Source organism: Podarcis liolepis, assembly GCF_965112155.1.
Source record: "Podarcis liolepis genome assembly, chromosome: 8".
NCBI classification, from domain to species: Eukaryota; Metazoa; Chordata; class Lepidosauria; order Squamata; family Lacertidae; genus Podarcis; species Podarcis liolepis.
Window position 1 is genome coordinate 38499898 of NC_139560.1, and position 14608 is coordinate 38514505.

General features: G+C 39.4%; 1 protein-coding gene across 1 annotated transcript in view; it reads left to right on the top strand.

Moving 5' to 3' along the window:
* Positions 1-14608, top strand: part of LOC310713844 (uncharacterized protein) — a 46754-nt gene that overhangs the window by 27476 nt on the left and 4670 nt on the right. Inside the window, exons 9-13 of the mRNA XM_083518409.1 lie at positions 136-466; positions 7569-7733; positions 9369-9562; positions 11307-11367; positions 13761-13900. Of these exons, the coding sequence (XP_083374535.1) occupies positions 136-466; positions 7569-7733; positions 9369-9562; positions 11307-11367; positions 13761-13900 (891 nt within the window). The remainder of the gene's footprint in view (positions 1-135; positions 467-7568; positions 7734-9368; positions 9563-11306; positions 11368-13760; positions 13901-14608) is intronic.

Here is a 14608-nt window from a genome sequence, read left to right on the forward strand (position 1 = left end):
TCAACTTAAGAGTATTCTGGTCTTTAGTGAAAATTGTCTGGAAATTCAAACTGACAGTTCCAAACACTTCTTTATAATATATTATGCAGATCTTTATATACTTTAAAAAACTTGTTTTGTTTTCTTTTTAAACAGAATATGATAGGCCGAAATGAATCCTGTGGTGCAGAGCAGATGCCCATGTCTTACTTGACTTGCCTGCTTTACACACTGGAAGGATGGACTGGAGTCGAACACTTGGACGAATATCTGAGTTACCTGGTCTACCTCACATGGCTCTTTGCACCATTGCTTGTAGCATTTTTACTTCCTGCACTCATCCTCATTCTTGTATATGTCAGCATTTTTATTCTTCATATTTACAAGTTACGGACACACCTAAAAGAGGTTTATTCAAATGATTTTTGGGATAGTGCAAGACTAGCAGTGTTAACTTTGTGGTATGTTCATGGAAGAATATGGAATGGTAAGTACATTTTTCTTATGTAGATGATATAAGCTAAATAGTCTTCAAGTATAAGGATACAAAATCCTATACTTGTTTTCAGAAGAACTTTCCCAAGCATTTTTTTCAGTAGCACTGCATAAACTACTTTGTTATTACAGTTTCAGAGGTTCAGTATTTTTTTATTCCACTTCCTAATCAATCACATTCCTATATTCAGAATGTGTATGCGTTGTAAAAAAATTTGTTTGATGAAAGAGGAATTATTCCACTGTAGAAAGTAACTTTATATTTTACATTCACGTATGTTTGAGGGAGGCAAATGATAATAAGGTTTATGTTAAAGGAGCTCTTTCTGAGTTGTTCGTTGCTAACTAGTTGCACCATATATTTCCCAACCTCACTGGAGTGCAAGGTGGACTTTCTGGAGATCGTAAAAAGAAGCAAAACACAAAATCATTTTGATTTTGCACCATCTATTACCCAGATGTGTGTTTGTGCACACACCTCTTTGATGAGGAATGCATGGTGTGTGCATAGGAATGCATAGGCCTTTTCCTACAGGAAAGTGGAATTCTGTTGTGATTCATTCCTTTTAAGCAAGAACTGCACCAGTCTAAGAGGGTACATGAGATTCTCAAGACAATATAACAATAAACTCTTTAGCTTGTTCACTATAAATCTTGGACTACAAGGCTTTTTAGACAAGCTTCTTGTTAGGGAGAAGTCTTGTAGAATAGACAATAATGGGGATGCATCAGTGGTTTCCTTCCTTCTTCCCAGCTGCCAGAAATCAAGGTGTTCCTGTGAACTTTCAAAGAAAACAGGAACTTCATGTAATGAACTCTGTCTACTTTTCTTCTGCTTCAGACTACCTTAACTATCGTTTCCCAGTCTGGTATGTCATACTTATTGTCTGTTACTTTCCTGTGCTGTACAGGCACTAATATTTAGCAACTGTATTCAGGTGACGTAGTTTGTCCTTGAAAGACAGATTTAGTCTGAGTTAATATTTAAATATATTTTGAATTTATATGCCCAATGATGTGAGGTTAATTTTTTTAAATAAGTAAATCGGATTTTTTACAAAAGGTTCTAAAAGATACAGTGAAAGTCAATAATGAAACAATTAAAGGCTTTCTAGGCATGGTTGCTAGACTTATTCCCTTCTTTTTGCTTGAATAATGTATGCTAATTGTAGCAAGTATATTTTAGAAGAAAATGAATAGCATGAGATTGCCTCTGAGTCTGACTAATGGAATTGGTGGCAAAGTATAGTCAGAAGTCTCTTTGCTTGAAAAACTACATGATGACCAGGAAAACTAGTTACGTTGTTTCAAGCCTGCAATACTATGTCTACTCATTCCCATTCAAGTCCCATTCAATTCAGTGGGGCTTTACTCCTAGACAAATGGGGTTCCAACCTCAGTCAGTATTTCTGCTCCTTCCCTTGCAAATGCTAATGAATAGCTTCACACTTATTTCTGTTCAAAACCTAAGCAGCCTAATTAATCCTTCAAATATCCCATAGCTCAGGGGAGGACAGACTTCAGGCTTGTGGGATTTACATTTTTTTCTATTAAAACCCGAAGATCTATTAACCAGAGCCAGGTGCAAACAGACACAAGTACTTAGAATTAATAAATTCTGAACCCAGTGACTTTGAGCATCAGAACAAAACTGAACTCTTCAGTCCCTCCACACATTGATGCATCACTTTCTGCTTCATTTCAGCACTATACAGTAATGTGGGTGTGGGAGTCATTGCTAAACAATTGGGGATTTGGGAATCCTTGCCAATCTACTTAAATTCCCCAGAAATCTGCTGGTAGATTTTGCTCCACAATGTCCATCAATGCCCTAGCCTAGCCTAACCTGTCATATGGAGGGAAATAGTTAAATAAAGGAAAGTATGCAATTAGGGCAGGAAAGAGGAACCTGTGGCCCTCCAGCTGTGGTTGTACTTGCAACTTCTCTAAGCCCCAGCCAGCATGGGCTGTGGGTGTGGATCATGGGGGTTGTAGTTAACATTTGAAGAGCCTGAACTTTTCTGTCCATGGCATAGGCCATGATATAGAAATCTTCTGTATTTCTGTTCAAGCCAGCAAGACCTCTTAGCCACAAACGCTGTGACCCAAATTCTAAAAAGTTGGTTATTCAGGATTAGAGTGGCAAACTGCAAGAACCACCCACATGTGTTGCCTCTTGATTCACTGGAATCTTTGATTGTCCCTGAATCTTCCTGCCACAATTGACATCCTCTCCTGCCACACCAGTGTGGCAAGCCACACCACTTGAGAACCACTGACTTAAACCAGCAGTCTAATAAGGCACATATATATGCTTTTGCCAATATATTCTCTTCCCCCATCCCAAGCTTCACAATTATGTGGCCCTCCAGAGGAAAGAGTACAGAAAAACTAGTGGGGAAGATGGAAGAATGACTCTGGAAAGTCCAACAAGTTCAGCAAGTGTGTAATTATAGCAATTATCCACATTCATTTAGGGAAGTGGGGAGAAGCCCTCTTTATGGAAAAAGGCATTTTACAACTTTTAAGAATTAGAATAAAAATAATTAATGGACTGAGTAAAGGTAAAAGGACCCCTGACCATTAGGTCCAGTTGTGACTGACTCTGGGGTTGCAGCGCTCATCTCGCTTTATTGGCTGAGGGAGCCAGCGTACAGCTTCCGGATCATGTGGCCAGCATGTCTAAGCCACTTCTGGCAAACCAGAGCAGCGCACGGAAACACCGTTTACCTTCCCACTGGAGCGGTACCTATTTATCTACGTGCACTTTGATGTGCTTTCAAACTGCTAGGTGGGCAGGAGCAGGGACTCAGCAACAGGAGCTCATCCTGTCACAGGGATTTGAACCACCGACCTGATCGGCAAGTCCTAGGCTCTGTGGTTTAACCCAGAGCGCCACCCGCGTCCCTGTAATGGACTGATATATACAAATATTAAGTTGTGTATTATCAGGCAAATGCTGTAACAAATTCAGTCTGCTTCTGTTCTTAATCTGATAGTCCCCAGTAAATGGCTGGCATAGGACAAAGGTAGCTAATCACTTTAAGCCCAAGGACTGCATTCAGTTTTGACCAACCTGCTTGAGGGTTTGATGCCAGAGGAGAGAAAAAGAAATTCATGTTCACCTGCATGCACTGTACTGCACTGCACTTGTTCACCGATGAATCTCTGTCTCTGGCATACACCACAATCATGCACATACAGGGATCCTTTCTTTTTCTTCCCCTGTGCAACTCTTCATTAATTCTACAGGTGACATCACCCTTTGTCTTTGTCCTCAGTGCAACTTAATGGCAACAGCAATCTCTCCATTAACTTGACTGGAGAAGGGAAAAGGCCCTTGGTGGGCCATGTGAGGCTGTCTTGTGGGTCTGATCTGGTCCATAGTTCATAGATTCGTCACCACTGCCACAGGATACAATAGTATACCTTAAGGCAGCTTACTGTCAGTGTACCATAAGAGCAGTGCTAGGAAATATTTGTTGTGCCAGATGCTTACATGTTTTATGCTGGTGCTTAGCAATGTGAAATATTATTTTGCCGAATATGACCACCTCTTTTATTTATGTATCTCTATGGTCTCCCTTATTCCTGAGTTCAGATCTTTGTAGTTGTATACAACCTTGATAGCATCAGTTTTATAGACCATTATTCATCTCCCTTTTCACCTGACCACTGATACTGTGTTAGTGGCACAGGTTGATGAACCTGAAAGTCAATAGGAAAAACAATTAGGACGTGCAACAAAAAGTTGCAGTGTATCCTTGCCCCCCCCCCCCAGTAACAGGGTTGTTCTGTACTCTCTGGGCGCTATAAGCTGTAATGGTTTAAGCAAGCCAGTTCAAGCGCTTAAGCAAGCCTGTCATTTTCATATGAAGCTAACTTTGGTAACAGGTTGTGCTTCTCTGGTAATTCATTATCCGAATTTAAAAAGCATACTTAGTTTTTAATACAGCACAGGACCAACTGTTGTAAAGTAGTTGTACAATACCCACAGTGGATGAAGCAGAGCCTTTAGCAAAGTGTAATGGAAGAGTGGTTTGGGCAGGATTCTTCAGGAAAACTTGGAAAGGAATGGGGTTGAGACAGCTACCCAAGGCAGATCCCAGAATAAAATGACATTGCCAACCCAAAAGTGAAAAACTAGGTTTAGAAAACCCGAATTTACAGTGGGTGGGCATGATGTAACCACAAGTTTTTGATGTTGAAAATTATTGCAAAGACATGTTCTTTCTTGACAAAGAATGAAATTTATGATATTTTATTGCTTGTAATGAAAAGTTTATGTATTTTGGACATCATGGGGGAAAATGGCTACTGGGTAGCCATTTCGTACAACTTTCCTACAATCCATAGCTGTAATAGAAAAAAATTAATGAAACAAAGTTGTATATCTTAAAAATTAAAATAATATTGGTTATTATAGGTTCTTTTTGAAAGTGCAGACTTGTTTTAATTTTGGGAAATTTGAAGTTATTACAGCTATGGATTTTCTAAACCTAGTTTTTCCACCCAAAAAACTAGGCTACAAGTGCATTTATTAAAAAAAAAAAGGCATTTATAAAATCTTTTGAGTGCTGGTGTATTTTTTTCTTAAATCGTAATCATTTTATTGAGCTCTGTGTAAAATTTCAATCTGATACTTGTTTATGGAGAAGAAGAAGAAATGTACACAAGGGTATCTTATGCCGAGGGTCTCAATAGGGACAGACAATGCAGATTTAACAAAACTTCGAAGTACTATAAAATTAAAAACCGTTTGAGATGGAAGGAAAAATTTAAGTGGGTTTCAAATTTCATCAACATCCGAGATGGAGGGTGACATGACCTCATTGAAATGACATGGAATGACCCTTTCCTTAAACTCAGGTTGATGACGGTTCTTGGATATTCTTAAGCATTTCTATTTGGCTAAATAGTCAGGTGTTCACGTGAATTTATCTTTACCTGTCTTGCAGCCCAGGGTTGGTCCAGCCATTAAGCAGAGTGAGACTGCTGCCTCAGGCAGCAGAAGCCCCCAAGGCTGTGTCCTTATGGGCACCCCTTCTGCCCCACTGCCTCCACCGCTGCCATTTACACTGATTTCCAGCGAGATTTTTCTTCAAATTGGCACCATTGCTGGAGGCACCAGGATGGCATTTCCTGTTTCTCCTTAAGCGAGTAAAATGGGACACTCCACCCCTGTTGCAACCTACCTATTTGATGAAACATAATTATAATTAGATTATGAAACAATGAACTGAAGGTTGGGAAGTCCCCCTTTTCAGATCTTGCCTCAGGTGACTTGGTAAACAATTTTGAGTATAGCACAATAAACATAGAAAAATTTCTAAATATTTTACCCTACCTTGCCTTAACCTGAAATGATTTTATTCCATTCTTTCTTTAAAAAAGCCCAGACCAGTACACCACATTAAAAAACTTATAAATGATCAACATGGAAAGGCAGTGAAATAGCAGAACTACTAAATTCCATAGCCCGTTTATGGCCCAAATCCCCAGGTGAACATTTTAAAAATTGGTATCTGAATAGTGACAGTGTGGGGGACAACCACATTTCCTTTGGGAGGGAGTTCCATGTTCAGGGTGCTGCCACTGAGAAGGCCACTGCCTTAGACCACCACCAATAAGCCAGGCCACTGGTTGGATCTTGGAACACAGGCCTGTAGGTATTGGGAGAGCACTCCCATTGAGAGAGTAGGTATTGGGAGGAGTACTTTGCTCCTAAGTCATCTGGGGCTTTGTACACCAGTACCAACACATTAGAATAGGCCCAGTAGCATCCAGTCAGCCAGTGCAGAGTTCTGAGGATTGGAATCACTTGAATCCCATCTGGCTGCCCCTTTTAGGAGCCTGGCAACCACATTTTTCACTAACTGCATCTTCCAGACTATAGTTAAGGGTAGCCCCACGTAGAGTGCATTGCAGTAACAAGTCATGAGGTTATCAGAGCGTGGATTACTGAGACCTGCTGTCCAAGTCCATGAATTGCTATAGCTGGTGAGGAGTAATTATTCCCACTGAGGCTACTTGTACTTCCAGTGACAGCTTTGAAATCTTGGAGAGCTCCCAAACCATGTACCTTTTTTCAGGTACAGTGCAACCCCATTCAGAACAGTCTCTTCAATTCCTGGACTTGGAAACTCTAAATGTGAGCAGGTGGTTCTTAAAGATTAGCGTCTACAGCTCCAGGTCCTCTGTGCAACAGCAACAACAAAGGTGGTTATTCCCCCACTTTGCAGGTGTTTTCAAGAAGAGGGTGTGCCCATGAAGTAGTCAGTGAAATCTTTTGAGTCAGATGGGACATATTCCTTATCAACAGAAGAATTCCTTTTGAAGGTAGTGTAATGTTGTAAGCGGATTTTCTCTACAGATTTTCATATATGTGCTTTCATGGGGTGGAGCCAATTGTATTGGAATGATCAGATATGTTTTCAATTGCCCACTCTACTTGCAGAAAATGTTTCTCAGGAGCAAGGCAGAGATGGAATGAGATTCTTAATATTTGATAATGGAACAGCAGCAATGATCTGAAAAGGACAAAAGTCACTGCAATTTTGGCAGGACACTATAATTCCTCTACAGAACAGGAATGCTTTCTTTGGAGATGGACTTTATTGATACTGACTGCATTTATCAAAGAGTGCACAAGTATGTTGAAGAGTAACTAAACAAGATTATGAGATTTAGCATATGCTGGTGGAGAAACTGAGATGAACCCCCGATGGTTACTTTTGTGTCCCAAGGTAACCATATAACCCAGATTAGAAGCTCTTACTATTTTTCATTGACAGAAGCTAGTCCAATACAAGATATCATTTTTAAGAGCAATGCAACTTCTGTCTAAAGTAACAAAAGAGAAGTCAGCAGTTACCTAACTGGCAGACAAGTCAGTCATTTATGAGGGCATTAAAAAGTAGTTCAAAAGAGGCTTTCTTTCTAGGAAAGTACTCAATCCTTCATATTGAATGTCCAGTTGTGATGTGGCCTTTGCTTGCCTGTCATTTGCAACTGTAGTTCTGGTGCTTCTTTGAGTAAGCTTTTGCAATGCAAAGTTGATATCAAATGTTAACCTTCCCTTCTCTTCTTAACAGGTTATGAGGTGCATGGCCTAGAAAAAATACCTGATGGACCAGCCCTATTTATTTTTTATCACGGAGCAACACCTATAGACTTTTTCTACTTCGTGTCTGTTGTTCTTGCTAAGAAGAAAAAATTCATCCATGTAGTTGCTGATCACTTCGTCTTTTCATTACCAGGTAAAAACTGTGAAATGTGATTATGATGCTTGTAGATCAGTTAAGAGTACTAACTGGACATCTGAAGACACGTGTTATGGACAGAGTTTATTTGTTTGTATACACAGGTGCATTCATACATAAATTCAGTGAGCAAATATGCAGTTTGTAGAGTTTTAGAACAACTCAAAATGCAGAAATGAACACTGGCTGTGTTTGTATGTCGTTTTGTTTCTCTCTCCCCCCCCCCCTTACATTTATATCCTACCTTTCTTCCACCATGGAGCCCAAGATGGTATACATATGATTCCCAGGCAGTTCTGCATTGAGATTCTGACCAGGCCTTGGCCCTGCTTACCTGTAGCAATGTGGTAGCTCCATGTGACTTCAGATCGCAGACCTGGGATCCATAGCTTACCGTGACACATGAACACACTCACTGAGAATGTTCTTAAATTGTGGCTTCTGCATTGCAGATTTGAAATTTAACTTACTTTATTATGATTTGCTTACTGGACTGAGTTCTGTCTTCAGTGGTGAAAATTGGTAACAATGATCTGAAAAGGGATTGACTGTACCTTTTCTAGTTGTAGCCCTTTGAAGATGGAAACAGTATCTTTCATGACTTTTAAAAATATATCCTATATTAAAAACTAAATAACCATTCCTGAGGAATGGTTAGAAAATAAGGTGTTTCTTATTCACAGTTGCAGCCCCATACAGATGTAATACTTAACAGTGGTTAGCATTTGCCATAGTTGTTTCCTTTACCCTTTGCTAAAATTCCCAAATGTGCCATGAAATATATCTTGCTGTGCTAAGCCATTACCCTTCGGTGAGAGTGGTGTAGAAAGACACTGTTAAACTAAATAAAATTTAATGTGACCAAATGGAACGGTCACTTGCCAAATTATTAATTGTACCGAGAATTCTGTCTGATTACACCAAACTCTATGAAGCTTTTAAATTTATAGTCTATAAAACAATTCACAAATTTTATGAAATATAATGTATCTTCAAAGCACCAACTTTTCTAGAGTGATAATAGTAATGCTTTGTTGTTTCTGTATTAGTACCGTGTAAGCCCTGCAGCACTAAGCTTGAATTGGCCCAAATGCACCTGATATGTGGAAATTAGGTAACAAACTTTGTCCTAGAGAAAAATGATGAGTCAATAGTTGCTTAAAATTATCACTATTTTGTTTTGAAAGTACCGTATTTTTTGCTCTATAAGACTCACTTCCCCCCCCTAAAAAGTAAGGGGAAATGTGTGTGCGTCTTATGGAGCGAATGCAGGCTGCGCAGCTTTCCCAGAAGCCAGAACAGCAAGAGGGATTGCTGCTTTCACTGCGCAGTGATCCCTCTTGCTGTTCTGGCTTCTGAGATTCAGAATATTTTTTTTCTTGTTTTCCTCCTCCAAAAACTAGGTGCGTCTTGTGGTCTGGTGCGTCTTATAGAGCAAAAAATACAGTAAATGTTTTGATTAAGCCCAATATTGATGCAGGAGGATGTGAACAAGAGGTGGGTGCTGGACTGCATTTAGATGTATAAAATCCAATTCTTTCATGGTTTTGTTCAATATTTCCATTTTTCTTTTTTGCCTACTGTTTATTCCAGATTTCTCTCATGAGCTATTTGTTTCTTAACTCTTTGCAGGTTTCAAAATCGTAGTTGATGTGTTTCGTACTTTGCCTGGATCACAGGAGGAATGTATAAAAGCATTAAAGAGCGGACGCTCATTGGCCATTTCACCAGGAGGAGTTCGGGAAGCCCTGTTTGCTAATGAATACTACCCCATACTATGGGGAAATCGTAAAGGATTTGCTCAAGTGGCTATTAATGCAAAAGTGGTGAGTGTTTTCTGAGCATAAATGCAATATAACTTCAGGCATCTTAACCAAACCAGCACCATCAGTCTTGGAATCTTTCTATATGTAAAATCAACAAAGTAAAGACAGATGATTTGCTTGCTCATGGTCTTCATCCAGAGAGAACTACAAGAAGCAGAGACAAGCAAGCGGAAATTGAAACAAAATGGATGCACTTAATGGCTCTTCAAAAAATGTTTGTATGGAAGCCTACCACATACATTGAGAATCTATATAAATAATGTTTCCATTTATCCAAGTTGATCAGATCTTACATATTCCAAAGTAGTTGTATAAATGGTAAAGTATTGTGTTAGTGCTCTGGTTCTTCTGTGTAACACCGTAGTGTATGCCAACAAAACCATCAATTTCCTGGAAATTACAGAACATCAAATAAAATCCTGAATTGTTCCTCCTGTCTTATCTTTTGAATGGCCATCTAGACTGATGTGAATAAATGAATGTGTTATATGCAAGGCTATTACTGAAGATTTCTTAATAGGTTATGTTGCTTTCAGATGTTTCGTCTGATTGACTATCATACAGTCTGATGGCTTGATCCATCTTTTTTTTGGAGGGGGGCTCTCCTGGTACAAAAAAAGGCTTTAATTGTATCAGTCTTTTCATTCTGAGAATTAATTTCATTTGCCCTTAATTGTTTTAAATAAATAGAAGGCAAAGTCTGCTTTTTCAAATTGCATTGAGGATGAAATTAATGATCTTATGGACATAATAATGTTTTTTAACAGGAACAGCTCACATAGAATGCTGAGAATTACCGTATTTTTCGCTCTATAAGACACACTTTTCCCCCTCCAAAAATTAAGGGGAAATGCAGGGTCCATGGCTTCAGCGAAAGCAAACGCAAAGCCAGGAGAGCAAGAGGGATCGGTGCGCACCGATCCCTCTTGCTCTCCTGGTTTCGCTTCGCTGGAGAGGCGCTGCGCAGCTTTCCCTCTCTGCGCAGCGCCCCTTCAGCAAAGCGGGAGGAGAAATGGAAGGGGTTCCATTTCTCCTGCCGCTTCGCTGAAGGGGCGCTGCGCAGAGAGGGATATATATTTTTTTCTTGTTCTCCGCCTCTAAAACTAGGTGTGTCTTATGGTCTGGTGCGTCTTATAGAGTGAAAAATATGGTATCAGAAGTGATAAGATATTGATTGTGATCCTATATACCTTAATTATTAGCATTCCAATTGTTTCTGTTAGAATATGCGGCTATGAAACACAAGCATTTGGGTGAAATAGATTATTGTTCTAGTTGTGAGTAGAGTGGTTTGGTTTTCCTTTGAAAATGCAGATTTACCTTGAGGGTTTTTCTTACTCCAAAACAAATTCTTTCTTTCTCTACAGAATCACATTGTAAGTTTATAGGTGTAATAATAGGGGATTCATATTATGCTGTGGCTAAAAACTCAATTTTGTGATAGAGACCCAGGTTCAAATGCCCATTCCCATATGAATCTCATTGGGTAATCTGTTTCACTGGACAGCTGTGAAAAGAGTAAGTGGGAAAATTGCACTAAGCTCTTTGGAGCAAGCATAAGATACAAATGTAATTAATGAATGGTTTAGCATGGTTCTCTCGGCTTTCTACTCATTTAATTAATCCTATAATGATACAAAGTAATCGTTAGTGAGTAATCACTGAAGGATGCACACTGTTATTTAGGATGCAACGCCTTGAGTTTGAGACAGAAATTGCTAACGCATGTCCTTCATCTTTACAGCCCATCATTCCCCTTTTCACACAAAATGTTCGGGAAAGCGTTCGAACATTTGGTGGAATAAGTAAGCAACTTCAGGTTTTTTTGGGTTTTTATATTATGCTTTCAGTTGTTGCATTTATTGCTTTCCTGGTTGAACCTTTGGCTTGCTATCTTTGGTGCATATAGGGGTAAGATTTTCTTTCTTGAACAATGTGATTGACACTTTAATCATTAAGTGCTGTGAAGTGAATATGTATTTGTAATCCAAAACATCTGGAGGGATGAGGTTGCTTTATGCTAACTCAAGCTCTAAAAATCCACAAGTGTCAGTTGTCCTTTTGGAATTATTAGCAAAGCTTTAATACCTAGATATATATTGTTCTGTGTAGCAAGGTGTTCCAGACTGGTTCTATTTTTTCTTAAATCTCCTATTACATACCCCCCCATGCCTTTGATTCAATTTTGTAAAAAAGAGAGACAGAGAAAAAGTGTAATTCACAACCATTACAAAATATAACAGAAGGCTTTGTTGCCTTTCTATCCCCTGATCCTTTTTGTTGCTTTCCTTTCTATTGTTCTCTGCCTCCACCCTGTTCATGCTCAGTCCTCTCATATGTCTGCTTCTCAGCCTAGCCTTCAACCATCCTTTAGGCAGCCACCCTACATCTGTTTATCCCATACTTTGGTTTCCATACTTCCCTCATTGCGAGAAGCAAAGCTACAGGGAACCAGGCAGAGGGCCTTCTCGGTAGCGGCGCCCGCCCTGTGGAACGCCCTTCCAGCAGATGTCAAAGCGATAAACAACTACCTGACATTCAGGAGACATCTTAAGGCAGCCCTGTTCAGGGAAGTTTTTAACATGTGATATTTTATTGTATTTTTGGTTTTTATGGAAGCCGCCCAGAGTGGCTGGGGAGGCCCAGCCAGATGGGCGGGGTATAAATAATAAATTATTATTATTATTATTATTATTATTATTATTATTATTATTATTATACTTCATAAGTCATCTTTCTGCTCTGCTTTCCCTGTGCCTGCTTCCTGCCTTCTCTTTTTCCTAGGCACTATACAAGAGGTTTTCCCCACCCAACCCCCCAAACCAGGCTCTTTAAAAAAAATTAATGGAGGGGTCACTATTGTAGTTGTTAAGTAAATCTTAAAATATTAGCTAATTGCATGTATAATCAAAGATAAAGAAGGCAGACTAAATTTCATTTAAGGGTCTTCCTAAAAGGGGTGGGGAATTTGCTGCAGTTCTCACACTTGTGTAGATATAAGTTCTGTCCCTCTTATGACAATAGCACATTGATTGACTATGGTCCTATGAAGACCTAAAGAAAGGCTAGGCAGAGAATCTACTGATATTTATCACAGGACATGCTCCCTGTCTTATAACACAGGTATTTAAGAAAGCAGCAATATGTTTCTAGAACAATGACTCTTTCCTCCAAAGCAACTTTTGGAATCTCTTTCTTTTACTATGCTACACTAGGGAAGAGAGGTTATATAGGACCTAATCTTTTAAAATAGCTTCCCACCTTGCAATTTTAAGGCTTCATTCATACTTTATACTAAGCTATAGTCTTGGATTCCTGCACTTCTCTTTTTTCTTCTCACAGTCATGCAGAAGAGGAGATCATAATTTTTTGCTTCTGTTTTCAAGTAACTGTAGTTATTCAGTATGTTGAACCAAGAACTGTGGTTAGTGTTAACTATAGTTAAGGAAATGCAGTAGGATTCCCTAAACCAGAATTAATATCAACAGTTTGTCCAGATTCAGATATTACTGGTTGGTGGGAAATGGAAGCAAAAGCTTGTGATTGGTGGTGGGGGTAACATTACATGCAAACACAACCTACATCTTGGAGATATTTCAGCAATTACAGTGGTGCCCCACAAGACGAATGCCTCGCAAGACGGAAAACCCGCTAGACGAAAGGGTTTTCCGTTTTTGAGCTGCTTCGCAAGACGATTTTCCCTATGGGCTTGCTTTGCAAGACGAAAACGTCTTGCGAGTGTTCCGATTTTTTTCCGCTTTCCCCCCCTTTTTCTAAGCCGCTAAGAGCCTTTTAGCCGCTAATCCGCTAAGCCTTTAATAGCCGCTAAACCGCTAATAGCGCTAAGCCGCTAATAGGGTTGCTTCGCAAGACGAAAAAACCGCTAGACGAAGAGACTCGCGGAACGGATTAATTTCATCTTGCGAGGCACCGCTGTACTTCTTCTCTCTCATGACTTCTGTCTTAGAATGCATAATCTGTGCAACTAGCTCAGGATTGGATATACCTGTACATATTCCAGAACTGTGTAGCTTTTAGCTTGCATCAGTAATTTATGAGGCATTACTGTATAAACATGACTTGAAAGCCATTGCCTCCAAGATACCTTTAAAGAGTTGCATGATTTGGGCAACCGAACTTTATTTTACCTGCTATTCTCTTAAATATGTCTTCCCCTGCCTTCTTTTTAATGAACCAGAATTTCTTAGATGGGTGTATGAGAAGACTCGTTGGCCACTAGTCCCATTGTATGGAAACTTCCCTGTCAAACTACGCACATATATTGGAGATCCTATTCCATATGACCCAAATGTCACTGCTGTAGAACTGGCAGAAAAAGTAAGTTTTTGTTTTCATAATGCTGAAGTAGCAAAGTTACTATCCTAATCCTAAATAATTGTAGTGTAATATTCCTATGTTCTGAATACAGTTATGGAAACATCCCACAGAGCCATGGGATGAAGCTGATTAATTTCATTGATTTTGGGGTGAACTGCCAAGATTGCTCCGCGGTATGCTAAATCAGTGGAGAACATTTTGGGAGGTTGTGATTTGAGAATGGGAATGGGAATGGGAAAAGGTGAATTTGACCTGGCTGAGATAAAGATGCAAAGAACTAAAGAAACAAGAGAGTGCAAGGACAGTAGAATAAGGAATAATGAGAGATGGGAGAAGAGTGGCACATATCTCCTTTTGAAGATAGACCTTACAAGCTTTAAAATACATTTGTTGAAACATATCCAACTTGAATCTTGCTATTCTGGACTCACAGCCAGAAATTTCTCTTATTATCCATTCTTGGTCATGATGCTAGAGTGCATTGTGACTTCTAAGCTTCAGGTTTTTGTGGATGATTCAGTCTGGCATTAGGCTGGGTTAAGGAAGAGGACCAAGTTTACCTTGCCACACATATGGGATATTATTAGAGAACAAACATTAGACTTCTTGTGGGTTTCGTTGCATATTTTGGGTCTGGACACCATGTTAACTATTTAGCTTTGTTAACTATATGCTATAAATCATTGGATAGAAAGCATCAGAATTCTA